At 39.1% G+C, this 27,987-nt stretch overlaps 2 protein-coding genes across 2 annotated transcripts; one reads left to right on the plus strand and one right to left on the minus strand.

Moving 5' to 3' along the window:
* Positions 1–1,404: 1,404 nt before the first annotated feature.
* Positions 1,405–2,902, minus strand: LOC122399603 (synaptosomal-associated protein 29). The gene is made up of 2 exons (XM_043400397.1): positions 2,433–2,902; positions 1,405–2,117 (listed from the first exon to the last, which is right to left on the minus strand). The coding sequence occupies exons 1-2, from the start codon at positions 2,715–2,717 to the stop codon at positions 1,593–1,595; spliced, it is 810 nt and encodes a 269-aa protein (XP_043256332.1). The 5' UTR covers positions 2,718–2,902; the 3' UTR covers positions 1,405–1,592.
* A 12,701-nt stretch (positions 2,903–15,603) lies between these two features.
* LOC122399556 (homeobox protein CDX-1-like) lies at positions 15,604–26,463 on the plus strand. Its single transcript, XM_043400318.1, has 3 exons — positions 15,604–16,201; positions 25,094–25,239; positions 25,484–26,463. The coding sequence occupies exons 1-3, from the start codon at positions 15,604–15,606 to the stop codon at positions 25,769–25,771; spliced, it is 1,032 nt and encodes a 343-aa protein (XP_043256253.1). The 3' UTR covers positions 25,772–26,463.
* The last annotated feature ends 1,524 nt before the right edge of the window (positions 26,464–27,987 follow it).

Here is a 27,987-nt window from a genome sequence, read left to right on the forward strand (position 1 = left end):
ACAACGTTATTAAATGATATATAAATATATACATCGAGATTCCAGTTTATATGAAATATTTCAATAACAATAATTTTTATAATTTAAATGAAGATTCGTAACTACACATACATATATTTTAGTTATTTTGAACAACATTGATAGTAGTATTCCTGCTTATTAATCTTGTTTTCTATACATATTTTGCCTATACGAAATTATAACTTATATTATACTAATTAGATATAAAACAGTATCAAACACTTAAATGGAACTTTTTTCAGTAATAATGCATATATGCATTTATAAATGATACAATTTATCTTATTATGTTTATATTTATTATTATTGCCACCTTACAATTATCTATTGTAACTTAATACATAGAATGAGTAATTACAAGGTTTGATTTCAAAATAATGTATCTTGGGTGTTGTGAAAAAAGGCCAATGGTAAATAACCTTATGTAACAAAAATATTGGTTCTATTTAAAAAAAATTCAAGTGATCCTAAAGTTTTGAAAATTATGTTTGAAGAAGAAATGATCTTACATTATGTGACTCTTTAAATAAAATATTTCTTTTTCCTTTGACTCTTTTCATATTACCATAAACACTGGAAATATTTTAGAGTTTCATTACAGCCCTGTATATTAATGGAAACAATAAAAAGTATGTCTGTATAAATAACAGTTGTACATTGTATAAATATTTGTACATTTTTTATTATAATCAATTATCATAAGAGAAAGATATGTATAGGTCAAAGAAGTAATATTTTTATATTCAATTCTATTAGTTTAAATGAAAATAAACATACTTTATTTCTAAAGTGTTCTTTACTAACACAATTTTCTGGATGGTACATTACTATACATATTTTTATACTGTAATATTTATGGGTAACATAAAATGCATGATAATATTACTGGAACAATTATTACATTTAAAGCAATTAATTGAAATCCAAAGAACATTGTTGTTATAAATTTTTCTAGTTATTAAATATTCTAGGCATTAATTCTAATGAAAATCAGTTTGTATATTACAAACCTTTTTTAAATTTAACAGTATCTTTCTTAATTATTCGTATTTCTCCATAACTTTGATAAATTTCAATAACAATATTATGCTTTTTAAAATATCATTACAACATTTTTCGTCATTTTAGGTCCAATTAGAAAAAAGTATAAAAAGAAGAGTATATATAAAAATTAGTTTATTTTAATAGAAGAATAGTTCATCAAAAATTTTTGATTTAATAATTGTTTTTTTAGGAAAAATTGAAGGTAATTTGATTGTTTAAAAAGGAGATATTAAATTTAATTTTAGATTTAAACATATTATACCATGCATTTTAAGTATAAGTACAAATAACTAAATTTATCAATAATGGTATTGTAATTTTTTGTAACTTACAGTGTTTGTAAATTATATATTACAGAGTGTTTGTAAAGTAAATGTCCAGTATAAATGATAGATGTAACATTCTTTAGATTCAACCGAATACAGCAATATAAAATTTTCATTTTATTACCCATATGTTTATAATTTTAAAATGTAGAAACTTGACCTAATAAGCATTTCTTTTACCATACAAATTGTACATATTACTTACTTCTTCAGTAAATGAGTAAGATCTTTATTCTGCTTCTGAAGCATTACATCTGTCTTTTCTGCTTTATCTGTTATGTTATCGATTAAATCATTTTGTAAATCTATTTCTTCCGATAATCCTATTGCTAAGCCCTTTAATCTAGCTAATGAACCACTCATTTCATCTAAATTTTGTTCAAAAATTTTACTCGTGTTATTACGCACAGGAACATTACTCTCTGCTTCATCATCTAGATCTAGGCCACGTAACTTTAGTGCTGGACTAGTATTAGCTATATTAGTCTGTACTTGTTCTAAGGAGTTAGATAATGCTGGAGATGTCATGGATTCAGAACTAGATGACTCTGATAATTTGGTAGATGGTATGGGTGCATCTAATGATTTACCACTTAGATAATTTTTAAGACTCCCAAATACACTTTTTATTCCCTGAATATGTTTTTGACTAAATCTTAGAGTACTATTAATATCATCTAATCTTTTTTCCGTTCTTTCTAATTGTTCTCTTTGTCTGATGAGTTCCTGAAATAAAATAAAATTATGAAAGTGTAATAATTAATAAAGATACTACAAATACAAATAGTTATTTATGATCAGAATCATAAGAACAATGTATATACATATACATTAATTAGATAATAAACTAATCATAGATATTTAATTTGATCTTAATGTAGTTGCTGACTACAGTAAGACTCTCAATGAGAAATAGTAATATTTTCTACAAAATGTAATAAACTGATATTTATTAACTAGAGGCGGTAACGCGGCAAATAATAGAGAATTACCGAATTTATCAGCTGTCATCGGAATTGAATGATCATTTCTAAGAATTACCTCGGCAGTGGCGGCTCCAATCTGTTCAGAATCTCTTAACAATGAGATAGATCTTTCCGACGAGTGTAACGTACGTTCTTCAATATCTCTTCTCCGTTGCAATAATTGTTGATGCTTTTGTTCGATCTCATTGTCAAAATTGGAATAGTGATTATAAGTCATACGACCAGAAGACCTCGGTGGTGCACTGTTTAGAAAGGTTTCGTCGTCGATGTCGTCTTCCAGAGAGAAAAACGGATTCTTTGGGTTATTTAAATAATTTTGACTCGCCATTTTTTGTAGCATACACCGTGAACTTAAGGTTTTTTGTGTAAAAATTGTTTAAAAGTCTGATTAAAATCACGCGACACTTAAACACTAGTAAAAATCAAGTCAACATGCAAGTACTTTGCAACTGACAGACACCAACTGACACTAGATACACTACAAGAGATACCGTCAGTGACTCTCAAATCATTTATTAAAGAACAACGAAGAGTAGACGCCACAAGATTGTTTCAATAACTTCGACTTCAACTATCTTAAGCGGTGACTATTATTCTTTTACGAAATGTGAAAATTAATGATAAGAAATCATGATCGACATTAATTTTAACTCTCGTAGAAATTAAAACGATTTAAAATGATGTATATTGTTCAAACATCAAAGCTGTGTATTGTTTGAGTTCCATTGTTCGGTCACAGATGAGATATAAGATAGTTGCAACATCTTATTAAGGTTCTATGAGAAAAACTGATGTACCAACTTTGTGAAAATGCAACGGCACAGACGAGGTATAGCAGCCGCTGCATGTAAATATCCCTTTATGTATGTCAAGAACGTACCGCATTAGTTGACGATTGTGCACAGTTTTCTTGTCGCTAACAAAAGTGGCTAACAAAATTTTTAGAAGTTCTAACAATGGAATTTATCACTCTGAATTGTAAACGACTTATATATATATGTATAATATCTCATAAGTTTAGTAATCTAGATTATAAAAATGTGAAAGAGAGATCGATGAATTTTCGTAGATGGCGGTCAACTGTGTGGCGATCAAGCTGTACTGTACCATGAGTGTCTTATAACATGAGATATACTCTTCCAAAGTGGAACAAAATGTTAAAAAGATCATTCAAAGGTCAATGACTAGCTTATGGTCACTGCTGGTCGACAGTGAGGTTGACATCAAGGTCAGCGGTTCAGTGAAGATCCAGAAATGGTCAAAAGGCGAGACCAATCGAAATAGTTTCTTTCTAGACAAGACAGTCTTATCGGTTAACTTTAACGTTGGCTCTGACTGGTCTCCCCTCCCTTTCATTACCTTAGAGCGATAAGCAGGGTCACCGCGAGGATTCTTCAGTCTCGTCGCGAATTCGGGAGTGTGCAAACGTCCAGAAGAGAACCGGGGACCGCTGCTGACCACTACTGGCCAGCGATGACCATGGCTGACCGGTGCTGACCAATACTGACCACTACTGACCAGTTCTGACCAGTGCTCCTACCACTACTGACCACTACTGACCAGTGCCGGACGGTGATGACCAACGGTAAGAACTGTTTAAAAATTCTCTCCCCTCTTCTATTCTATCGTTTGATGTCAATTTCGCTTCAATAAACTGATTTTCCGTTGCTTGTCTAACCGATGTTGCTATAATATGAATATTTTCTTACGTTACAGCTTGCCCAGTGGTACCTAACCTATGTACTGACAACAAGTAGTAAGTCCACTCCACTTATTTATATTTTATTATTTTTATTTGTTTGTTTGATGTGAATTCAACTTTGTTTATCCATCTGACTGCTTTGATACGTATAATATTGTAGGTTATAAAAATGTAATATTATATTCTTGCTCGAATTCTCGTAATATTCTACGGAGGTACTTTGTTCGATCCTTCCATTTCGTTTGATCGTTTGGTGTTGATTCAACTTGGTGTCTCGATCCAAGTTTCTTTCATTACAATTACGAATGTTCGTTTTGATATATATAGCATGCTGTCGATGCATATACCATATTTGTTTCGATGATACCGATGAATATAAGATTTTTATTTTTACGTTTCAGCTTAAATTCTTGTAACATTTATGATGTCTCAGAAGCGTGATAAGTCTACCAGGCCAAACATGAACGAAGCATCCCAGAAACGTGATAAGTCTGCCGGGCCAAACCTTGGTGACGCTTTTGGCACGCACAGTTGGAAATTAAATCGTAAGGCAAGGAGGTAAAACGACTGGTTGTATACGTGCTCTCTTTGGCAAGTGTAGTTAGTACCTTTTACTTAAAATTATAATCTTCTTGCACACCGCGATTTTTAAGATGACAAATGTCATAGTAGATTCATTTTTAATTTGACACTCGTTTTAAAATGAATATATAATGAGTACATACGTATACTACGCGTACATCACTTTCTCTCGTCCGCTTGTTCTCTGGTTCTCGCTTTCCGAGATTATGTCTCGACCGAAAGGACCGGAGAGTTTTTTGCTCGTTCACCTCTGTTTGATAGAATGAAACATGTGACACCTGTGTATTAGGTGTGATAGCTCTTACCGCTTCAACCCCGGTGCAGCTTGGTTCAGCTTAAGTGGGGCCTCGCCGAGCGCATATATTCTCCTCTTTATACGGAAAAGAGAATGACCTCCGGTGAGAGTTCTTGACCCATATCCGTTCTCGAGTACTAAGCGGGTCCTGTTGTGACCGTGTGTCCTCCAGGGCCCGGCGGTTGTACGTAGAGAGGTCCGATAGACGTGGGTCAGGGGCGCGACTTGCTTTTCTGATAATCAAGGCCGGGGGGGATCAATCTGATACCCACACTCAATGCACGCTATGAGCACGCGTCGCGTCGCGTTTTATTTAAGCGTGCGATGGTTTTACACGCCGCAATTTTTAATATGACAAATATCGTAATATCAATCGAAAGTTGAGTCACGATTTTAATATCTTTTATAATACTTATAATTATATTAATTTTAGAATGAGTGTCAAATTAGTAGCTTCCGATTGTTCTTTACATTCTTCGATAATTAAATTCACTTTCATAATTCAGTCGACGACTTTGGGTATCTTCGATATCGAGGATACCCAAAGTCTCTCTATACTTATTAAAATATATCATTAGATTGACGTGCAAGAAGATATTTCGCGACGAATACATTTTAGAGTCAAAGTAACCTCGTATATTATGATGTACTATTTTTACTTTCTCACTGCACTTGCCTGTAGTTGTAGTATTTGTAGTTTTACAGGTTCAGTGTTGTTCTCTTACTAATCTATCGAAGAAGTTTCTGTTTCAGAGCATATTCCTACGGAAGTTTTAGGTTTATACAGGTAACAATTAAGAATTGTTACAATTTTGTTTGATATTGCTTGGTTTGTGTTTCAGGAAATCATCGTGGGATAAATAGAAGATAGAAGAAAGAAGAAAGAAGAATGTATTTCATGTATTTTGTTTCAAATTGCTTAGTTTATGTTTTAATAATTTAGATTTATAGTTAGGTAAAATGTAACAGTATGTTTCAGGAAATCTTCGTCGAAGGATCAACAAGGAAGAATATATTTTCTATGTATTTTGTTAGATGATTAGATAGGTAGGATGTAAATAAATTTAGATTTATAGTTAGGTAGGAGTTTGCTTCTCTATATTAATGATTACATCAGGCAGGCAATATTTTGGTCTATTTCTCTGTTTTATTAATGAAAATTTAGAGGCAAATTCTTTTTTAAAAAACTCTTTCGTTGGTTGTTTCCTTCGTTGGTTGCACTTTCGTTTATTGCTTTTCGATCGCTGGTCACAAAAATTCTTTATTAATGGAGGGTGGTTGGGAATCGGTTAGGGCGGGTCTCCATTCGCAGCAACCTCCTCGTGGTGAGACCTGGGTAATATTATTTAGGGTTTAATTAATAATCGTATCACTCTTAGCTTGTAATGCAATTATTAATTAAAAACTAAATAGTATTAGCAAATTGGCTGCGATCCGCCTTGCATAGGTCATCATAGATATAGATCTTCTTCACTAGGTTAGTTTTGATTCTCATTGATTCATCAAAGATTCTAGAGTATTGTCAGAGAAGACGAGGTATACTAGTAGATCTTTCTCCCAACGTATTTTTTCGTCTTATTCTTATGAGGTCTCGAAACCCCATTACCATTATCGTGTCATTCGCAACGTTACCAACAGATTCATTTCCATAGTCGGTATTTTAATTCGTGTGATACAAACTCCCATAAGATGCATAGTTTATTTTATATTTCATCTAAGGTGTCATTAATACATTGAATTATTTGTAAACAAAAAAATGGCAAATTGTTAGATGAATTTTAAAGCTGAAAGTTTTTACCATTTATCGGTAAGTCTATGGCGTTAGTTGCGTTTTCTATGGCGAGGGTTGCGCTCTGCGTTACCGACTGAAAGTTCGAAGTTAGGGTTTGTTATGTTATAAAAGTTAATGTTAATGTTTTTGTTTTATTGCTAGGAGACTGATACGACAAAGTTGTTTAACAGATAATAAGAATGATTCCAGAGTTCTCCCTAACTTCTATAGAACTGTATTTATTAGTGTTCGACGACGACAAGTCCTCGTATTTTTCTGATGTCTCTTTGCGTAACTTTGGATATTTCTTGTGAAAGCTTCCTGATCATTTTTCTACACGAAATTTTTAAATTCAACGTTTTATAAATATTGAAATATTAGCTCCAATTTAATAACCATTAGAAAAATTAACGTAAGGAACAAAAGAACGATCGAATGCACTATTGATGATTCGTTTAAGATCCGTCCGCCATCTTTGAATCCGTCTCGTTTGATCCTCCAGCTCCGTGGCGATTGCGAGGTTGGGGTTTCGTGGACGAGTCTCGGTTTCGTTTTAGAGTGGTCGAACTGGTTGTTCCGGGGTTGCCTTTAGCTTAGGACTGCCCATCACGGAAATTCCCGTGGCGTTGCACTGGACGCGGACAAAAAGGATCAAAAGATCTTGTAACGTCTGTGTCCTCATAGGCGGAGCGAAATGGTAGAGCCTCCAATAACAGTCCCTCGCGTCTTAAAAACGACCCGCCGATATTGTGGCTCGTCTCGTGTACGCATTTAGATTCAAAACATAAAACGTCGATATAAATCAAAAGGGGATAGTCTTATTACGAGCTTCGGATCAAATACCAAGGGTATTAACCCTTTTGCATCATGGATTTTCTTTTAAGAGTGAGGGATATTTATTGGGCAGGACACGACACCGAGAACAATTTTAGAAAAGATGTTCCTTTCTTTCGTTCGTATACAGTTTTAACAACTACGATTTGTAACCATGCAAAGCTTGAATAAATATAATCGCGGCTTAGATAACAATTATGTTATGTTTTCGTTCGTTACCGTGCATGGACGTTCCTTTGTTTTTGTTACGATTAAAATTGAGGGGTATTTTTTCGTAGTTAATTGCGTGGGAAAACATGTTGGCGAAAGAATTGGTTACTCGGAATTCCTGGCAGAACATTTAGTTATACTGCAGCTCGGCGACTGTGAATCGCAACCTCGTGATTATGGCACCTGGGGGAAACATGATAGCACATCAGGGCACCGCAACGTCTCGTAACTTTACATAAAATTAGTACCTAAAAGCTCTTCGTCTTCATGGAGATCATGAAATAACAGTGGCCAGGCTAGCGTTACGTTCATCAAAGGACATTAGTATTATAAATCAGGCAAACGTACGATTCAAATTAACTTAATTATCGTTACTATGCCAAAGTTGAAACTGTCTTTAACAAACTACAGTCGAGAATACAGAAACAACATTACGCGTATTCTAAAACTACGAATCATTATTAAATATTGAGCAAAGTTCGAAATATTTAAAGAATCAAGTATTAAGGATGTTAAATCTCCTAACATTCGGTTCGATTTTTAGAGCTTCCGTTTCCATTTCTATTAGTTTTGTTTTCCTAAAGATTTGTAAGATTAAAAAACATTCGATTCCCAAATAAGAACCTATTGTGGTCAATACAATTACGAGGGTCTCGCGACGAATACGCGAAGAAAATAAAACAATAGGATCGTAAAAGCATCAATGCTGATGAGTCCGTCGTTGGTACAATATTTATTCAAGTTTAAATGCAATTTGAATTACAATCTGTTGGTAGATAATCGAGTGGATTATCGATCTGGAGGAAATTTATGGACGTGATTATAAAATCAGGTATTCGGAGAAATGTTTCATTGCATCAGCACGAAGTCCCTTCGGCGATCGTAATTTACAACTGTTTCGATAATATTATGCGATGTGGTATTAAAATAATTGTATTTAGCGGTGTTTAAAAAAAAAGAAGCGTTGGAAAATATTTGACTATTCTATAAATCTTTAGATCCTTGTAAACGTTCGATTTCATCGCTTCTTTGCGTTCGTAAATAAAAGTTGCTACAATTCCTATACCAAGTCCTCCATTCTTTAAGTATTCGAATGAAATGTCCACGCAACACAGTTTTTGTTTTGGATGGGCATAGCCATGCGTGCGTCGTTGGGCGCAGCAAGGTGGAAGGAAACAAAAAGTTAGGTAAAACGACCGAAAGAAATTTGTGAAAGCTACGCGTTCAGGGGTAAAAGATTAAGCCCCGAATAAACGGGGCTTAGTCCGCCACGTTTCGTGCGTTTCCGGGGTACCGTGATGTGCGCGGGTACGCTTTCAAACCGCATTTAAACAATATTAATTTTATTGCGCGGTAATTCGCAACCGTTGGGCCCCGACGTACTTTCGGTTTTCCGTCTCCACAGCCTGCAGGTAAGGCTCGAAAACTTTATGGCCGATTTTGCCCGGAGAAAGACCATTTTCTGCCGTCCCGGTCGACGTCACTCGGTCGTTTTTACTGCGCTCGCCTAAAGGTACTAAGCCGAAAACGAAGCGGCTAAGCATATTTTATTCCATCGAACAAAGCAACAAACGACTCGCCGATAATCCCTTGCGTGGGCGTATTGTCCCTCTCTGTCGATTGTCTTTCGCTCGCGACGATCGAATTGAAATGATCCACGCGTACTGATCCGAGTTACTCCTTTTCTAATAGAAACGCTTTATATTACACTTTCCACCGGTGGTAGTTTTTGCAGGAAAAGGGGTTCCGGTTCATCCGATAGAAAAAAAAATATAGTCGAGCGAGTAATACGATAATCCTGAAATCATATATCTTTCGAATAGATTTATCGTTAAAAGAATGTATAAGTATTTTACAATTTGCCTGCGCAAAGTGCAGCGCGAGCGCAAGCGTGCGACGCCTTCACCAGCGACGCGTTTATGAGCGCCATAAAAAAATATAAATAGAAAACATTTTTACGCTTGTCGGACGTTAAAGTCGACTCGACGAAAGAAACGAAGATGTCCGTCGATTAATGTTCGCTGGTTCGCGCGACTATGATTCACGAGCGTGCAAAAACGGACGTGAGAAAATTCTCTCTCGTCTTCTTTATTCTTTCGATCTCGAGCGGTAAATATACTTCTATTATGATATTAAAGTTTCGTTTCCGATAAAGCAAGCATGCAGATATCGTTCTCTAATTGTATTCGAAACGAGTGCGCGTAATGTACGCAAAATTTGATCGCTCGATTTCTATCGTTCCTTTTCGTATTTCCTTTTCTGTAATCTTCGAGGTGGATCTTTAATAAAGTTCGTAAACGGGACAACTGCATGGTAAATCAACTGTTTATCGTCCGCGAGTATCGGACGCCATTTTTATAGGCGTCAATAAATTCTAAATTTCTGCCGGTTCGAACCCTTTCGAAGCGTTTTCGAAACGTGTCGGCTCAGCCTCGTAAAAAATATGGACAGTTCGGTAAAAGAGTTAGATATCTTTGTACGCTGTAAGTGATCTATTAATGAGTTTATTACGCACACGCGGTGCTGCGTTCGCTTCGAAATTAAGCCTTCGTCATTTTTACGAGCGTTTTAGACGAGTATATCTTTCTTATGTGCTCTGCGCGATATATCTTTTTTTCTCCACGCTATCCACATAGTTAAACCTCCGTGGGATCTGAAACAAAATTAAAAAATAATCGTGCAAAGAATCCAGGCAACGAAACAAACAAATTTTGTGTCACAATTCCTACACGTTACGCTTTATGAATTAAAATAATTATATACCGGAAGCTTTGTTGCACCCTGACAAGGTTCGATCGTCTGTTTGCTCGCTCGAATATTAAATAAAATCGCGTTAAACCAATTCTCATTGTTGCCTGCGTTTCAGTCTCGTTGCTGCACCACCAGTTTACCTGAGTTGTTTCTCTATCGTAAAACGGGCCGCCATTATTCGACGCCTTTGTTCCATTACGGTTCGCGAAACTTTTTCGGGCAAACGACGTCTTCAATAGGAAATTGTTCTGCATTTTATTCACCGTGTATACCTTTCACAGTTTTTTTTTTATTAGTATTGTTATTAGTATACGATTTTCGGTGTTATCGTAAATCTTCCTCGCGATTTTGATCTACATTCGGGAATCGGGATTCGAATCGTAAGCAGAGAAACACTTTTAACAGTAAAACGATTGCGCTCGTAGTATCGATAACGGAATAGTAAAATGGGTTTTATCGTTTGGCGGAGCCTCGGGCGTAGAGTCGAAACCGTGGTTCGGCGTTGGTAAAGAAAAAGAGTGTGCTGGGGCCCATGACGGTATAAAAAAAAATTCCGAAAAGTTGGAACGGGACTGAGGATTAAGTTGGAGGAGTTTTCTGTTCTCCCGACGTAGCGGACATTGTATTATATCGTTGTTACCCGGCTATTATGGCCGTATCCTCGAACAACCTCCCCGAGATCCCGAGTTTTAAAGGACGGGGGGAAAACTTCGATCGAAATCTAGGAAAAATGCGAAAACTCGTTAACCTAAACTGTTCGAACCAACGCTCAGTCTATTCAAATCGATGTAATTAACTAAGACACTGCGTTATTGCTCTCTAAATTTGCCTATACCAAAGTTATCAAAGAAAAAATACATTTTTCAGCGTGTAAAAATGAACATCGTCGAAGGGAAAAATAGGGAACAAAAGGAATAGTCGAATGGTGAAAAGTCGTGGAAGGGAAATATGGGGGATGGGGGTTGGGGTCCAACGACGAAAGTGAACCATGATGGGTATTACAGAACGTTTGGAAGAGGTGCTGGGCAACTTTCTTACAGGTCTTTATGAGCGTTCTATTGCGGGCAATCTGACTACAGTTAGGTCTGAAATTTTTAAAGAGGTAACTACAATGTGGAGCAATCATCGTGCTTCAGCCTTGCTGGCAGACAATAGAAGACAAAGAGGGAAAATGGTCAAACTGTCCTGAATAACAGCCCCATTTCCGTCCCGTTTTTAATTAAAACGGTAACGTTTTAGGGCCACCCCCAGTCCCCCATTTCCAAGCTGTCGCTAATATTCTTAGAGCCCGAATGTCCCATTTTTGAGAACGGAGGTTCCTCTTTTTTCTTCCATGGGGAAACACGTAACGTGTTTACTTTTATTCGATTACTGTAAAAATTTAAAAAGTCAATGGTATTAAGTCGACGATATTAACGGCTCCGAGATTAAGTTTTTTAGGGGTAGGATTAAAATTTAATCGCGCTGGTTAGGTATTATAAAACGTCCACTTTTAGTTTCTGTTTCGACAAAACTAGAGCCAATATTTTCGTTTAACTTTTATTTTGATAATTGGAGCCATAATGGGGAATTGGCTGCTTAAATGCATATTTGCTGTTGATTAGCGTGTTAGAATTGTTCACGAATTGTTAGAGTAAAGAAAAGACGCGGTTTGCCCGTGTATTAAGGCATCTTCTTCTCGGCAGTTTGTCATGGTCGTAACACCATGGCGTTTTCGCATCTCGAAAGTCGTAAACCAACCGAGTAATTACGGCTACCGCAGCCGCTGTGGACCCAAAGTACCGATCAGCGGTGTTTAAGGAAACTGAAGGGCTTCTTGCAAGAAGCGTCACGAGGACACCTTTGACAAATTGCGCAATTCATTGACCATCGATAGAAACGACAAACGGCTTTTGTTGCGTACTTACGCCATTCGTCTTTCAACGCAAACGGTAGTGCACGGTGTTACGTACCTAAATCACAACGTGAATGGAAGAATGAATTATTGCTAGACGTTTCTTTGACCGTAAAGGAATAACGAGACTTCTTTCTTTTTCAAAATCTGTAAAATTTCTTTTACACGCACCTTTTTAACACGCGTGTTTTCAGTTTGGTTTTCTATAAACTTTTCTTTTATTTTGTGCTATTAATGAAGCATTCGTAATGTTTACGTTCATTTGTTTACGTCGAAATACGAGGTCTTGGTGTAATGTATCGGCGAATAATTTCATTACGAAAAGTATTGCCCCATCGTTGATTTTGGCGCGCTGGAACGGAACATCGGGATTAAAAATGGGGTTCAGGGCGAACAACTTGGGAAAGAAGACGAGACGGGAAAGTCCATGGTAGAGAATGAACCTAGAAAGAGCGAGAAAGATAGATAATACGACCGTCCTATCCGTAGGCGGAGCGTTTCCAAGCGGCGAACGAAAGGGACCACGAGTGTGGCTGCAAACGAGTCAATATTGTGACACACGTCGCCGTCGGTGGGCCCCAGGCAGCTGCCATTATGTCGAGAGATTATCCTTGCCTTCTACCCATATAATCGACCTTGCGACGGGGTCACCGTCGACGTGATTTCCTAGCAACTTATTGACACTTGACGAATTACGCGAAAGCAATTGATTTGCGATTATCGATTACCATACCCATTCGAAGGGTCCTCCGTCGCAACGTCATTTTAAAGCTCGTGTGCCCTTAGCCTTACGGTCTTGGTTGCTACGTTTCAAACTGTTAAATCATTCTGGGGTGTGTCCATTCGAGAAACGACGTTTTCTGATTAATTGTTGATAATCAACGATGTTATCGATGATACGAACTTATACAGGATGTATAAAGCGACACAATTCATAAGTTAATTCAATACCTTGAACCTAAGAAAAGGTTCTAACCAGCATAGGTTCCCAAACTTCTATTCACGATATATCTAGTAGATTTAAATTTCACCGTGCCCATATGTTGACGCAGAAAAGTACGTCTTAAGTATATCAGATAAGAAACGTCGAGGTAGGTCGTGAGTGGACCAATTGCATGGCTGCTTCGATCATCCGATTTAAATACCTTGGATTATTTGTTTCCTGGAGTCGTTTCGAATCTATACATTCGTCGTTTTAATCCCATCGTATGTTAGACCACCGAAAAGCGTTACAAATACTTATTTAATATGTATGTAAGGCAATCAAAAACACGAGGAATATTTATTAGGAATTAAACTCGTTGAACAATCGTCGATACGATGTACGAATGCTCGTGTGGAGGCCATTTTGAACACCTCGTATGATTACTTGTGCAATTACGATAAGCTACGTTCGTACTGAAACTTAAGTCGCTTCTATCTTGAAAGTGAGAAGTTCGCGGATCGACGATTATTACAACTTTTATTCTTAAATTACTCGTAAATGTTGTGTCGCTATTTTAAAAACATAATGTAATTCGTTAAAAAAGTTTTAATCTATTAAAGCTAGAACGTAGGAATTATTCTCTGAATAGTTTTAGTTAGAAATTTCGAAACTTTTTAACGAAAAACGCACGCGCGGGAAGCGTGACGAACATGCGTTTCAAGACATTCGAAAGAAGAGTTGATAAGGAGAGTATCTTAATTATTGCTTAGTACTAAAATAGTTCGGAGTGTTGTCCGCGGTTAGGTTTAATCACTGCGTGTAAATGTTTAATTCTCATTTACACTTATGTAAACGCAATAAATGACGACGATCGATCTTAATCATATAGGAGGCAGGCTCGAGTTTTTGGCTTTAAATCATTTCCGTGGCGAGGATGATTTATGAACTGCTGATGGCGCAGTTTATAATTGTTATACATTGTTAATTATGATATTGTCACGAAGAGCCAGTTAAATATCGCGCAAGTCTGTTGTACGAGTGCAATGAACGCGATGCACATTATAACATACTCTTTATTGTTTTTTCCTCTATTTGCTCAAACTAATTTCTTAACATTTACAAGCGTGATATAGTAATGATCTATTACTGTAGTTATTAACAATATTATGATTGTCAACAGTAGTTCAATTGCTTCCAATTTATTTATTTTGATCAAATATCTAAATAGGTTCAAAGTAATTAGGGGATTACATTGCAGAGTATTTGGGAACATAAATCAAAGATTTAATATGCATCTTTCGAACAAAATTAACGATTAAACGCATCGGTTCTAAGAATGGCGTAAATTTTCCATCCACGGCCATTGAAATTATATCTAGCTTCGACGCATTTCTTGATTAAAAAATTGCATTACAACATCGAGCGACGGAAAATAAAATTTTCAAATCGGAACAGTAATTAAATACAGTCGAGTTTCTTGCGTGCATACTATCGTCACGATACCCCTTCTTTAAGTCATTCGAACGTCAGTACCGACGTGGACTGAAGAACACGCGGAAAGGAAGTTATATTTTCATAACAGGAGTAAAACGCGACAAGTGCGAAAAATGTTGTCTATTTCGCGACCTTTTACACGGGAATCGCGTCTACGGGGGCGTGAGAGACGCCTTTTCGTGTTCTTTTTATCGGGGAACGATATCTCTGGCGGTCGGGACGCTCGTCGGGCGCCATTACAGCCGCCAACCGACGAGACGAGCGTCGATTGGCGGAGCTCGACCAAGGGTGGGGGAATGGCCGGGTCGTAGGCGGACGCAACGTCGACGAGCGGACGCAACGTCGACGAGCGGACGCACCCTTCGTAATCATAGACGAGCGAGCAGTCGTCAGCATAACATCGCGAATATCCGAGTCACGTCGTCCGGCTGTTATCGTCGATCCGTCAGTATCTTTCCGTGAACGGGTTGAAAGGGACCGAGAATCGTATTCGTCGCGCGTTGATTCCCGTCAGTGTTCCGTGAATTCGGAATCGTTCTTCGTTTGGTGCCCGGTGACAGTGGGAAGACTATCCGATCGCAGACACTTCCGTCATGATCCGCGCGTTGCTCCGTTAAGGCGAAACAGTTTTCTACGAGTGTCTATGCATGCTGGTGGTCGAGAACTTCGGCGTTACGCCCGTTCAACGACGTCCACCCTCTTTGTATTGCGCATCAGTCGTCGACAGTGACGTGCAGCCGTGACGGGTGCACGGTATCGCTCGGCCACATGACGGACATCAGCAGTATCGGTATGGTTTCTTACTACAATCCGCTCGCGATGTACCGGCAGCAACAGCAACCGACCACCGGTCAGCAGCAGCTCGCGCAGCAGGTGCAGCAACACGCCCAGGCGCAACAGGCACAGCAACACGCGGCCACGGAGGGTGGCCAGCAATACTGGTACGGTTGCCCGCACGGATACACGCACGGGGCCCACCATCATCAATCAGGTGGACCCCAACAGTATTTGGATCACGCGGATGTCCTGTCTGGCTGGACCCATCCGCACGCTCACCACTACTCGCACCTCCACTATCAGCACCACCAGGCCTACCAGCAACAGCAACAACAGCAGCTGACCGGTGTGACGGATTGGAGCGGAGACGAAGCCAATCCCGCGGTCGGCGCCGGAGAGCCCAGTCCGCCGATCACCGTCAGCGGAAGCGAGATCAGCAACCCCGGAACACCCTCCACTCCACCCTCCAACAACAACAATACTATTACCGCCAACAACAATAACACCACGACCCCTATGAGACCCACGCAGATGAGGAGCCCCTACGAGTGGATGAAGAAGACGTCGTATCAGAGTCAACCGAATCCAGGTTTGTGCGATTGGTTCATTATGGTTATTGCTAAATTTCGATACGAAAGAATTTGGTAGTTTGGTCCAAAGGGGAGATTGGAATGTCTATTTGAATACTTCGGAACGTCGATTGTCCGACTGATTAAGGAATTGTAAACAGTAGTTTGTATTCCTTATGATTAAACTGTTTTTCTGTTTATTTGTGTGGTCTGAGATGGAAAGTAGTAGAGGATACAATTTAATAATAGCTCTGGTTTGAACAATATAAGTCTCAATTTATTTAACTCGAGGTACAGTACATTAAAATATGCGTGGGTTAAAATAAAAGGTATTTTTCTATTTCAATTTGCTATGTAGAGTTTTCATGACGTTGATTGTTAACTAGGGGTGTTCGAGGTCTCGAAACTATCGAGACGAGATCTCGAAAGTATCTTGTTGATCGAGAATCTGGAATATATCAGACAATATAGAAAAATTATCACTTTCACGCTAGTTTTCTTGCAAAATGGAGAAAAAAAACAGAAAAGTTTTACTTCTGTTACAAATAAAATACAGTAAAGTTTCGATCATCCGAGGTAATGTGTAATAAATTATCTTTTGGTAGCGAAGTATGATATTCTCCTAAAAATTTCGTCCACTGCGTGTACGAGGAAACGCTGACAAAACGATCCTATAAAGTTATTGGTTAAAATCTTAATACCATTTATCGATAGATTTACATCTAAAACAGAAATCCAATAATAATAGCCGAAACAATGTCGGGAACGATTGCGTACGTAGAAACGCGATAAATTCGATGTTTAATTCGGTTTGTGTTCGCGGCTCAGCCAGTCGGACACAAAATTCTAATTACCCTGTATTAAATTGGTTGACGATGTGTGATGGATGGGGCGAATTAAAACGTTTCTTCTTAATACTGATAAGGTTTTTCGTTTCGATGAACATTCGATCGCGATCCAACCATTCATTAACCGACAAATAACGAACGTGCTCTAATTCACGACCGTCGTAACAAAGAAACGATTGAAATATTTCTGGAAAATTATAGTCTGCGAATTTTGAATCGCGAGGAATTAGATTTCGAAACTCGTGCGAGAATCGCGAGATATTAGGACGTTTGATTTAGTGTATACCAACATGCTCTGTTTACAACTCGAAGAGTATGTCTGTACCCTTCTGACCAAACTATCTCGAGTATACATTATACAGGGTGTGCTGCAATTACGGTTAGAACAGACATATCGTGTAGTAAATAAAAATTATGGAACAAGATTCATTTGTACTCGAGTTGAACCGAATTTTAGCGAAACTAGGTGCATTTAATATCCAGTTTCATGATCAATTAAAGTTGTTCGTGCATTAATATAGTTTTTGAGGAAGAAAGATAATTTTAGTTCGATTCGTAGCGAATTCGGAGACATCGATAATCCTGGATTCGGAGTACCGAAAATATTCAAACGTAATAAGCAGCTAATTCGCGTAAAATAATGTAGATGGTTAGACCGTGGCTTAATTCGTCGAAAAATATCGTAGACAAAAAGCGTTTTTAAGGAACAACCGTGTGGAGGTTTCGGCGCTACATCGTGCTCCGACTATAAACACGTCTCTGCGGTCTAGATACGGTGAACAATGTAAACACGGTAACAGACGAGCAAACATCTAATTGCTCTCAAATATTTGTGAGATAATCTCTGCGTCCTCTCGGTGTCGTCTCGAATTTTCAACCGTTCCAAATTGTGCCGTGTAGGCTGTGCGCTTAAATTTCCAAGACTATCGAATAACAAGCGAAACAACGTTTCCGATTATGGTTATCTCCGTCGTATAAATTGGAAAATGTGGATTTACGGAGTTTAAGCACGTTCCTTAACTTGGATTTTAATTATTTGGGTAAACGTTCCCGAAATGTGCTAATTCCTCGTGTACAGTTTATCGTTTGAGTTTCGTATTATTATTCGAACATTACGAAAGATTTATAGGGCTTTGAAAACTGCGACGTGATTTCCCTATCGGAAATAAAAAAGTGACGAAAACATAACGACGAGACTGTTATTCGAACGTAAAAGATTACAAAATGGAGGATCACTATTTGTAACTCCAGTCTAAGTAATTTTCCTCGCGAAAAGATAGACCAAGAATTGAAAATAGATATTCGTTTGAGCCTTCGTTTTCAAGAAAATTAAAATCTGAGCTTCGTTTCGAAAATATGATATATGAAAGTAAACACGAAAATAGTCTGATTAAGCACTCGTATTCTTTCTACTGTTGCAGCGTGCAACATAACTGCAAACTTCAACGCAAGTGCAGGTTCAACGATTCACGAGCTCTGCACCCTCGACGCCCTTGGTACGATAACAATTACTATCGCTCGATTACTGTCATTCCTACGTTATATTAATATTCGTGATGAGTGTATGTGATATCTTGGATTGTACAGTGGTCTGCATGCGACAATTGTTCGTCTATTATCGTTGAAGCATGCAAATATTTGATTGATAACCGAGCATACGAAGCTGGGCATGTCGTTTCCATAGAATTTCAATTGTTTAATTAGAACATCGACGATATTGTTTCTGCATGATTAAATGCTGTTCGATGCATCGCTAAAAAATTTTAATTTTCTTTTAGTCAATTACATGTTCGTGTTTATTCCTCGGCGACAGCTTGAACACCTTTTAATTCGAATCTCGTTTCTATCTAATTAGAAGCAAACGTTCGCGATAACATGGCAATGAAACGATTCCTCAGGTATTTGCGCGGCAAGTATTTAAACTTCTCTCACCCTTTTCCTTCCTGCTGCTCAGTTACACGCCGTATTGCTCTTTCTTATACCGTTTCGCGACCGTGCGACCCTCCGATACCTTCTACCGGCTATTATCTGCATTTTATGGTTATATTGCAGGCAGCCGCTGTTCGTACAACGACGACCTCGCATGATTCAGTCTAGGTATTACATTTTCGTGCCGAAAGCCACGTTATTCGCGTATTCCTGTCGGCGTGCAGACGTGCGGCTTTTTTTTTCTCCTCATTATTTGTTGGTGTTCCCTCGAAAGACCGCGTTTGCTTCGCTTCTCGCAATGGCGGCACGCGATTCCTCCAGATTTTATTGCCGCCGCCATTTTGGTTGCTTTTACTCCGCGCGGGAAGGCGGATCGCGATCGAGACGAAAACGATCTCTCTGCGATCTTCCATTTCTTTGATTCGAACGAATTTATTTCGAAAATTATTTTGCAAAGAATAACCTAACGTTTCGTCGCCGTTTGTACGAATTTGCGAACCGGTTCAGACACGTTGTTTATTTTATTCGGCAATCAGGTCATTAGGAATGTCCCATATTCGCAAACAATCGTTAACCGAGATAGTTCTTGCAGGGCAAAGTGTAACGTCAACAGGAAGGAATCGGGTTCATTCATTCGGTACTACAATTACATCGTAAAACCTCTTACAGTTTGTTTTGCCAACAATAAAAGACAATTGAACTCAGTTGCCTGGCCAGGGTGCCTCGACGCGGCCAATTCTTCCGGGGAACGTTCGTGTGCTTGGATTATTTCTGGAAAAACGCCTCCGTTTCCAGCAAATCGGTTACGATCGTTTCGATTCTGATGCGGTACGCGCTGTCCCAAGACCCTTTTGCATTGTTCGATCGGTTTTGCCCGCAACTCGAGAGACCCACAATATAAGTGGTTGTCGCAAGGTAATATAATAATAAGGCGAAAGGAGGATTCGGGGACTTTTCTGAATACCTACGAAAGCGAACGCAGACAAGACAGAGCACCCCTCTCGATTCGAGGGGTAAACGTTGTTTCTAGCCGGGTCAATCGTCGCAAGACTAACCGTTCTTTCTAAACCGTCCAATAAAACTGAATCCCGACCTGTTTTGCATACGTGTTCGTCCATTCTTTCTTCTTGGAATCCGTATCGGTCCAATTATGCTCTTCATTTTCTACCTGTTCAAACTTGTTTTAGATTAGTTCCAATGCAACTTCCACAAACTGTAATCGCGCTGATATCTGAATCTGGTTAGTGTTGGTGACCGAGATAAATAGTGCATTCTCGTGTAGAACTTGCAACACGTCACGATAACGAACGATTTTTTGCGATTCGTTGTGTGTTGGTCGTTTGCTCAAATCTCTATTTCGCACGTGTACCAGCACACGGTCGATATTGTCGAAGGAGTGCAATCATACTCCGGAACTTACGTACTAATTGCCCCAGGAATAGCTGATAAATTAAATGCAGTTTCACGTATTATTTCCGCAATTTTTATTACACGTCCAGTCGCAGCCAAACGAGATTTCTTCTCGCGAGACGTACGGTGGATACTTGATATGCAATATACAAATGTTGCACGGCACAATAGAGGTAATTGTGATGCTACTGACGAATGGTACCCGTGCGGGCTCAGAAGCGTCGGTTAGAGCGGGCGAAATCTGTGTGGGGTTGTCGGTTTAGGGGTTGGTGGAGGAGTTCGAGGGCGTCGCACACCGACGGCAAAAGCGGGGCACGCGCTTTCACCATTTCACCATTTCACCGCGCGAAATGGAAGAGCAAATGCTGTAATGGGGTGGCAACGAGTCCCAGGAGTCCTGTTTCTTTGCTCCCTTGGTTTGCTCCGGTTCTTGTCTCTCTTCCCGTACCGCTCGTACGCAAAATATTCGTCGTCTCATGCTCCCCCGAACATGCAGATACGTACCCGAGAGAAATAGCCGAGCGAAACGACGAAATTGTGTCGCGGAACGGAGAACGACCCGTTTCAGTTGATTAAAGACGAAAAATCGTGTACAGTCAACCCCCCTCCCGCCCCCCTTGTTAATTTCATGTTGCATCGAAACCGATATGAAGTCGCAACGATTCTTAAACAATGTCCCCTACAAAAGTTTCTGCTCTTTTATCGAAATACATATTTAAAACAAGAACCTGGAAATAAAAATCTTGTAAACGTTCGAAAAGTAACAAATAGGACTGTCGTGTTTGCGCGACGAAGTAAACTCTGGCGACGGGATCTCGCGATGTAGACGGCTTTCGCGTATCGTAGAAACTAGAACGTTCCGAATAAGTTCCTTGTAATCTTTGTACAAATATTTTACGACACTTCGCTGCGTCCGAATTTTTCCACTTGCTGTGCGACTTCTCTTGCTTTAAACTTTCAATCATTCGTTTCAATAACCATGGAAAAGTACTGCTCGAAAGTGAATCGATTTAAGGTAGCAGCTAGATAAACACGAAATATAAATAAATACCAGATTTTCGTAATCAGCGCAAAACGAGCTTTTCATTAACGCATTAATAGATACACGGGCTTATAAAAGCATTCGAACGCTATCAAACCGAAGGTATAATGCTTAAAATAATAAAGTTATATTACAATTATCGAAATAATTTTATTACACCGGTAGCGTACGAGTGTCGGGATTATACACATTAAGTTTGGAGAACGTCTGATAGTGCGAACAACGTTTAAAACGCATATTACAACACGATAATGCGTTTATATTTCAAGCTAAACTACCCGATGATTTCAAACAAGAAATATTTAGTTAATACAGAGATCTAAGTCCCTTGGAGAACCTCCGAATTTTTTAAATTCGTTTAATTTAAACAATAATAATTTTGTTTAGGGAAGAATGGTTGGTCACGAGAGAGAGTTCAGAACTTAAAGTTAGCTTTCAAGTAAAATACATTTCATTAACGCTGTTTCTGCTATTCAAAAACAAAGTAGTTTTATAAAGTTTTAGGTAAAAATGGTGTTAGAATAGCGTTGAAAAGGTTAAGAACCACTGGGCTGACATGTTGACTGACCTGGTGTAACAATTACGTTATTCAGAGTATTATAGCAGATCGAGTGTTGACAAGGTGCCTGGCGGGATAATCGTAGGTGCGAGTTCCGGTATCGGAGAGATGAAAAAGGCCGACGGTAATCCTTGCCGACTCATACAGCGACACGGTTCGTTGATCGTGAAACCGACCATTCTCCCCCTTCAAACAACGCCTTCCTCGGGGATTCCGGGATAGACTTCTTTGGATCGAGAAGTTGGAGTGGTTACAACTGGCGCGGCTAAAAATCGAACAGACGAGACACACGTCGAATTACACCGGGAACACTGTTCGGCGAGTTCGATTCGACGGTACAACGGGGCCGAAACTTTTTGTCCCCGTCGTCTTTCGAAAGCGTCGAAAAAAAAAGGCTGGTTCGAACGATATCGGTCCGCGAATCGGTTTCGTCGAATCACGAAGCGTCGCGACGCGTCGCGAAATTAATCATCGGGATTAAAACGTTCTGTGTGCGTAGGAAGATCTGTCGCAATTAAAATTACGCCGCCATAGGGTTTGGAATTTTTTTGACTCGATGACAATCTCGAAAGATAAAATGCCTGTCGATAAGATTTAATGATGTTTTATGTTTGTTTACGTGCATTGGGTTTGAGCGGCGATTATGCTTAGCATGGCAAATATTTGCGGGCGCGAACAATGCGCGGCACGTCGGAAACGAACTATACGCGATCGCGGCTGACTCTTTCTTTTATTTACGATCGTTGACTTTTATCGCCTCACGGAACCAGTATCGTCGACTTCTACGATCGCGAATTAAAATTTATTCCAGCGTAATAATTTTTGCTCGTCGATAAATTACAGAGATATACGCAGTCGAGCAACTTTCGTTACTTCGCTAGCAGTTTTATCGTCGGTCGTTATTTTTGTTTATAAACTCTTTTAAAAATAATGTTTCTTATATTCGAGGCGAACATACATGAGCGAGAACACGTGAGTTTGTTTACATGCACTGTTCCACGATAATAATGCAACGAACAGCAGCGCTCGTAAGGCTGTTAACATTGTACATCTATCGAACAAATGAGCGGCTATAGATCATGGCGTTTCGAGATCGATTAGTTAATTTACATTAAGTTTTTAATTTCATCGAGGAACGTATGCAGGTCTAATTTCTCTGCAGAATACATGAGCGATGTAACTGATTTTCATATCTAACTGCAATGTGCCCGGTTTCATAGAACGGTACCTTATATTCGCAACAACGAACGCTTGATTCCCAGGTGCGAAAAGCCAGAAGTGCTCAGCCGATAAGGATCGGCTGCAATCTGAGCGAACGAAAACTCGAAATTCGACGGAACATAATATATTGTTCTAATATTTGTACAGACATGATACGTGTATTTCCAAATCCCGTGAACACACAACGCGCGTATTTATACGACGGATAGTTGTGGCTCAATTTACGCGTATGGTCTAATATCGTTTGGTTCGTTTTATGGAACGGTTAACGCACGGTGTTTTTTTGTTTATTATTATTTCTTTTTGTTCGAAATTGGTTTCCTCTTTCGTGCGACGCGTGGGTAATCTTCGAGATTTCGTTACCAGCCATGCTGGATCTGGCCGTATATACCATCGAAAAGTCTAAGGTCGAAGCTTATTCGTGATGTCTCGAAGGCCTCGAGCACTCTTATCGAGGAGTGGTGGATTAACGTGCACGCCTTTGATCTCGCCGGCCAGCCTTATCTAATCGTTTTCCTTTCTCCCGTTCCGTTCCCCCCGTTCCCCTCCGCGTCTCACGGTTTCGTTCCGTCCCGTTCCCTCTCATTTTGTATTTCGTACGCGTGTAATCGTTCCGAATGCCACGTTGAATTCACACCATCGCCGATACGCTTGTCGGTTCCTTTTGCCATTTTCTCCAGTTCCTTTGTTGCCGACTTGGGCGAAATTTTATTCGAACAATAAATAATCGATAAGACAAACGTACTCCGAGCGAACGAATTTCTCTTTGTTAAGTTAAGGCATAGTTACCCTATCAAAGGTGTCAAAAGACAGCTTTTAAAAGTTATTTTCCAAATATAATTATTTGATCGTTTGACTTTATAAAAATATAAGTAGCTATGCATGATCTGAGAAACTGAGTCTATTTGCTAGGTTACAGATTCTGTTAATCGAGTCACTATGAATTAGCTTTGTTGTACGTTGTTTGCCAAAATGAAACAGCAGATCTATTTTCTCAGCTGTGTTTATACAAATCCTTCGGAGTAGTTCAGAACAAACGATTATAATTTCCTGTATTTGTGTCTCTGATTAAACACATGTTTGCCCCTACAAATTACGTTGTCCATTTTGCTCGTCGACAGGTAATTTCTAATTGATGCACGAGATTGCTTATGCTAGACGTTATTACAGCTATCTCTTATCTATTACAGAACCCGCGGTAAAATACGAACGATCGTGCCACGATAAACATAAAACCGAAGTCCGATCGTATTAATTACTTAGTAGATCGTTTATTATGGCTGGAACATTTCTCTTTCTCTATGTGTGCTTTTACACAACACTAAAACTACCAAGCCCATTGAAATTACGGATCTCGAGTATTTTTATTTAAAATTATCGATACCGTGCTGGTATAAATCTAGGAATTTATGATTACTTTTAGTAAGATGGAACAACTAATGGAATTAGACTAGTTTTACACTAACAAGGGTTGTGTTTACTAACGTAACCATCCTTTGTAAACAAAGTTGATTTACAAATCATGTTGACGATCACGTTGGTAGAAAATTGATTAATGTACCGTACGTAACTTTTATTAGGAACATTATTTCATACAGCAAATGCTTTCTCACCCTGTAAATCCGAGGCTGGTAGTTCTGGTGTTTAGGATCGTCGAATTTTCGTCTTATTTTTCATCGCATCGTTTATTTGTTGTTCGACTCCGATGCTTGTTCTGTGTCGTGCTGTGTAATGTTTTTTAAATCTCGCTTAGTTACTTTATTAATGCCATCGCGAGATGTGCCTACGAGTGCGATCGTCAAAAGCGTTATCTCTTTAACGCGTTATTGACAAGAGAATTAGAGAAGTAGATATTAAACGTGTAATAATGTCGAGCGTTATCTTTGTCTTCTTTTTTTCTCAGGAAAGACTCGAACAAAAGACAAATACAGAGTGGTCTACACAGATCAACAGAGGTTGGAGCTCGAAAAAGAGTTCCATTACAGCCGTTATATCACGATGCGTCGTAAGGCTGAACTTGCCGCCGCTCTTGCGCTCTCTGAACGACAGGTAGGTCTAAAAAAAAAAATACGCTAATCGTTTAAAATAGGTCCTTAAAGTGCAGTGTCAAAGTCAACGTTTCGTTAATATTTTTTTAAAGAAGATGTAAAAGTGATTTATTAAAAAAAATGTAACATCTTTAACGTCACTTCGAACGTTCGCCATTTTGTTGGCAAACTGTTCGTTCGAAAATCGCTGCATCGCCGGGGCTGAGTGCTTAACGGAGCCGAATTTTTTGTTGCGCGTGTTGCAGGTGAAAATCTGGTTCCAAAACCGACGGGCGAAGGAACGGAAACAGATGAAGAAACGCGAGGAGCTGGACAAAAAGGACACGAAGACGCTGGAGAACGTTCCGACTCGCGCGATGGCCAATCTGACGATCGAGGAGATGGGAATGTTGGGTGGTTTGATGCACAATGGCGGTTCGCCGCCCCTTGGTCTCGGTCATTCGGCTCACACGTTGTCTTTGAGCCACGGTCCGAGTTCTTTGCATCTGCATGCCCATCAGCATGCTCATCCTCACACGGTATTAGGCTTGTGACCTGAGGAACCGGTCACGGAAACGTGGTCCAGCCACGGCTGACCTCGTAACGCTTAATTCTCTCTCTCTTAAATCCGCGATCGCGAGAAGATCAGAGACACCGCGCTCGATCATCGTCGTCGATCGATCGTTTAAGAGCGATCTCCTGCCTACTGTCCATGGTAATTACGGGGTGTTCGCTAATTATCGGTACAACCGAACGAGGGGACGATTCTATGTCAAAAAATAAAGCGAAAACGTGGAATAAAAGAATTTACGCGCGGCTCCGTTTTGCAGATAATCGACGTTGAAAATAAACCGAAAGTTTAATCGCGACAGGCTATCAGTATTTCTATTTCGCGAGTACCGCGTATACTCAAAATCGATTATCTCAGGGAAAGAGGCATGAACGAGTTGCTCTGCATTTTCGAACTGTTTTTTAGACGATAAATCGTCTGCACGGTTGTAACAGGAAATTAAAGAACCACGGCCGTATATCGAAATTTTTTTTCGCGAACTGCAACGAGGCCTCGAACGTTCGAAGATCGGTAACAGTGGCGACTGACGCGGATGATTTTTGTTTGTTTTGGATCGACTGTTGAGATCATTTGTTACGTAGTTTTCGTTATTATGCGCGACGCGACTATTTTCGAGAGTTTGCGATAAATGTTGTACACAGTATTATTTTCAGTTTCGTTGGAACAAAGTTCTGGTTACAAATTGTTTTTTTTTTTTTTTTGTAATATATATAGTATAGTTTTAATTGTAAACGTTTTCGGGGGACGATCTTTACGGGCGAATTCATACAATCGCCGACCAATAAACGGACGTCTCCGATTTGCAGATACTTATGAAGACAAACAGAAACAGGACATTGAAAAAAAAACGTGCAATCTTTGCCTTAAACCGCTAGTATCGAGTGGTTGCGTCGAATACCAATAGCGAAAGTTAACGGTTGAGTTAAGTTAGATTTAAAAAGGTAAAAAAAGAAAAAGAAAAATATATAAATATATATATATATATAGAGAGAGAGGGGGAAATATTTTCCTCGGTTAAGGTTTTTCTTCACTCGTGCGATCCAAGGGGGCGCCATAGCAGACTGTTTTATATATTTTTTTAAAGTATAGCATGTACAAATTAGACGAATTAAGATGTCCCGATATTGATTTTATCGGAGAAACGTGATTTTCGTTTTCGGTGTGTCGAGTCGAGAAACAAAGGCGTCTCGGAGATTTTACAAGCGCAGGTTGGTCGATTATTATTGTAAATATAACGTTTAAGACGGAAAGAAGTTGTCCAGCAGAACCGTTTTCGACGAGGAATGACGTCGGATGGGATCGAACAATTCTGTATAGTCTCTCTAAACGTATACGTATTAAAAAAAATTCGTAGAGTTCGCAACCACGCGACGTGTTTTCAACCGGAAGGGACAAATGCACTAGTAATTCACCGATAACGCTACGATCAGCATCGCGACACGAAGATCTCATTTCCGTTTCGTTCGTTCGTTCGTCGTTGTCGAAAAACGTGTTGATAATGTTTATTACGATTTTGCAGTATTTTCGAAACGTTTTCGAAGGCAATCCTTGGATGAGGAACGACACGAAACACGATACTTTCGTTACGAATTGTAAATAGAATAAAGTATATGACGCTGGAACCCCTTGGTACTGCATTACTATTCACGCGTTCCCTCTTAATAGTTTCGGAGTAGGGATGTTGGATCAGTGATTTATTTGGGACGGTATATCCTTGTATTTTCGATTATTTATTTCACACAGTCTATCGTGAAGTTTTTCATCGACAAGTTTGACTAAACATTTCGATCGATGCTCCCTGTTGCATTTGATATTCAGTTTACTATACTTGTACTGGATGGTGTATCTTTTTGATAACGAAGCAATTTTATTTCGAATTAATTCAGAGCAAAAGAGTGTAAGACATACCACTATGATTCTCAGCCCGCCATACGAGCTCATTTACCAAATCAATTAACTCCACAACAGAAAAAGGAAAGAAATTTATAAAATACTTAAGGTTCCTTTTAAAATTGTAATTTCTTTTTGACAATTTTAAATATAACAAGTGTTTGGACACCAAAATTTTAAGAAGTTCAAAAAGCGGAGTTGATCGCTTCAACCGATATATCGTGGAGATAGCATAAACGATGACGAGGAAAAGGTATTCTGGATGATGGTTCGCGGTGCAAGCGTTTTACGCGATTTTTGGCGCGAACG

The sequence above is a fragment of the Colletes gigas genome, unplaced genomic scaffold (assembly GCF_013123115.1).
Source record: "Colletes gigas isolate AHSC1104 unplaced genomic scaffold, ASM1312311v1 Colletes_gigas_Sc00014, whole genome shotgun sequence".
Taxonomy (NCBI): domain Eukaryota; kingdom Metazoa; phylum Arthropoda; class Insecta; order Hymenoptera; family Colletidae; genus Colletes; species Colletes gigas.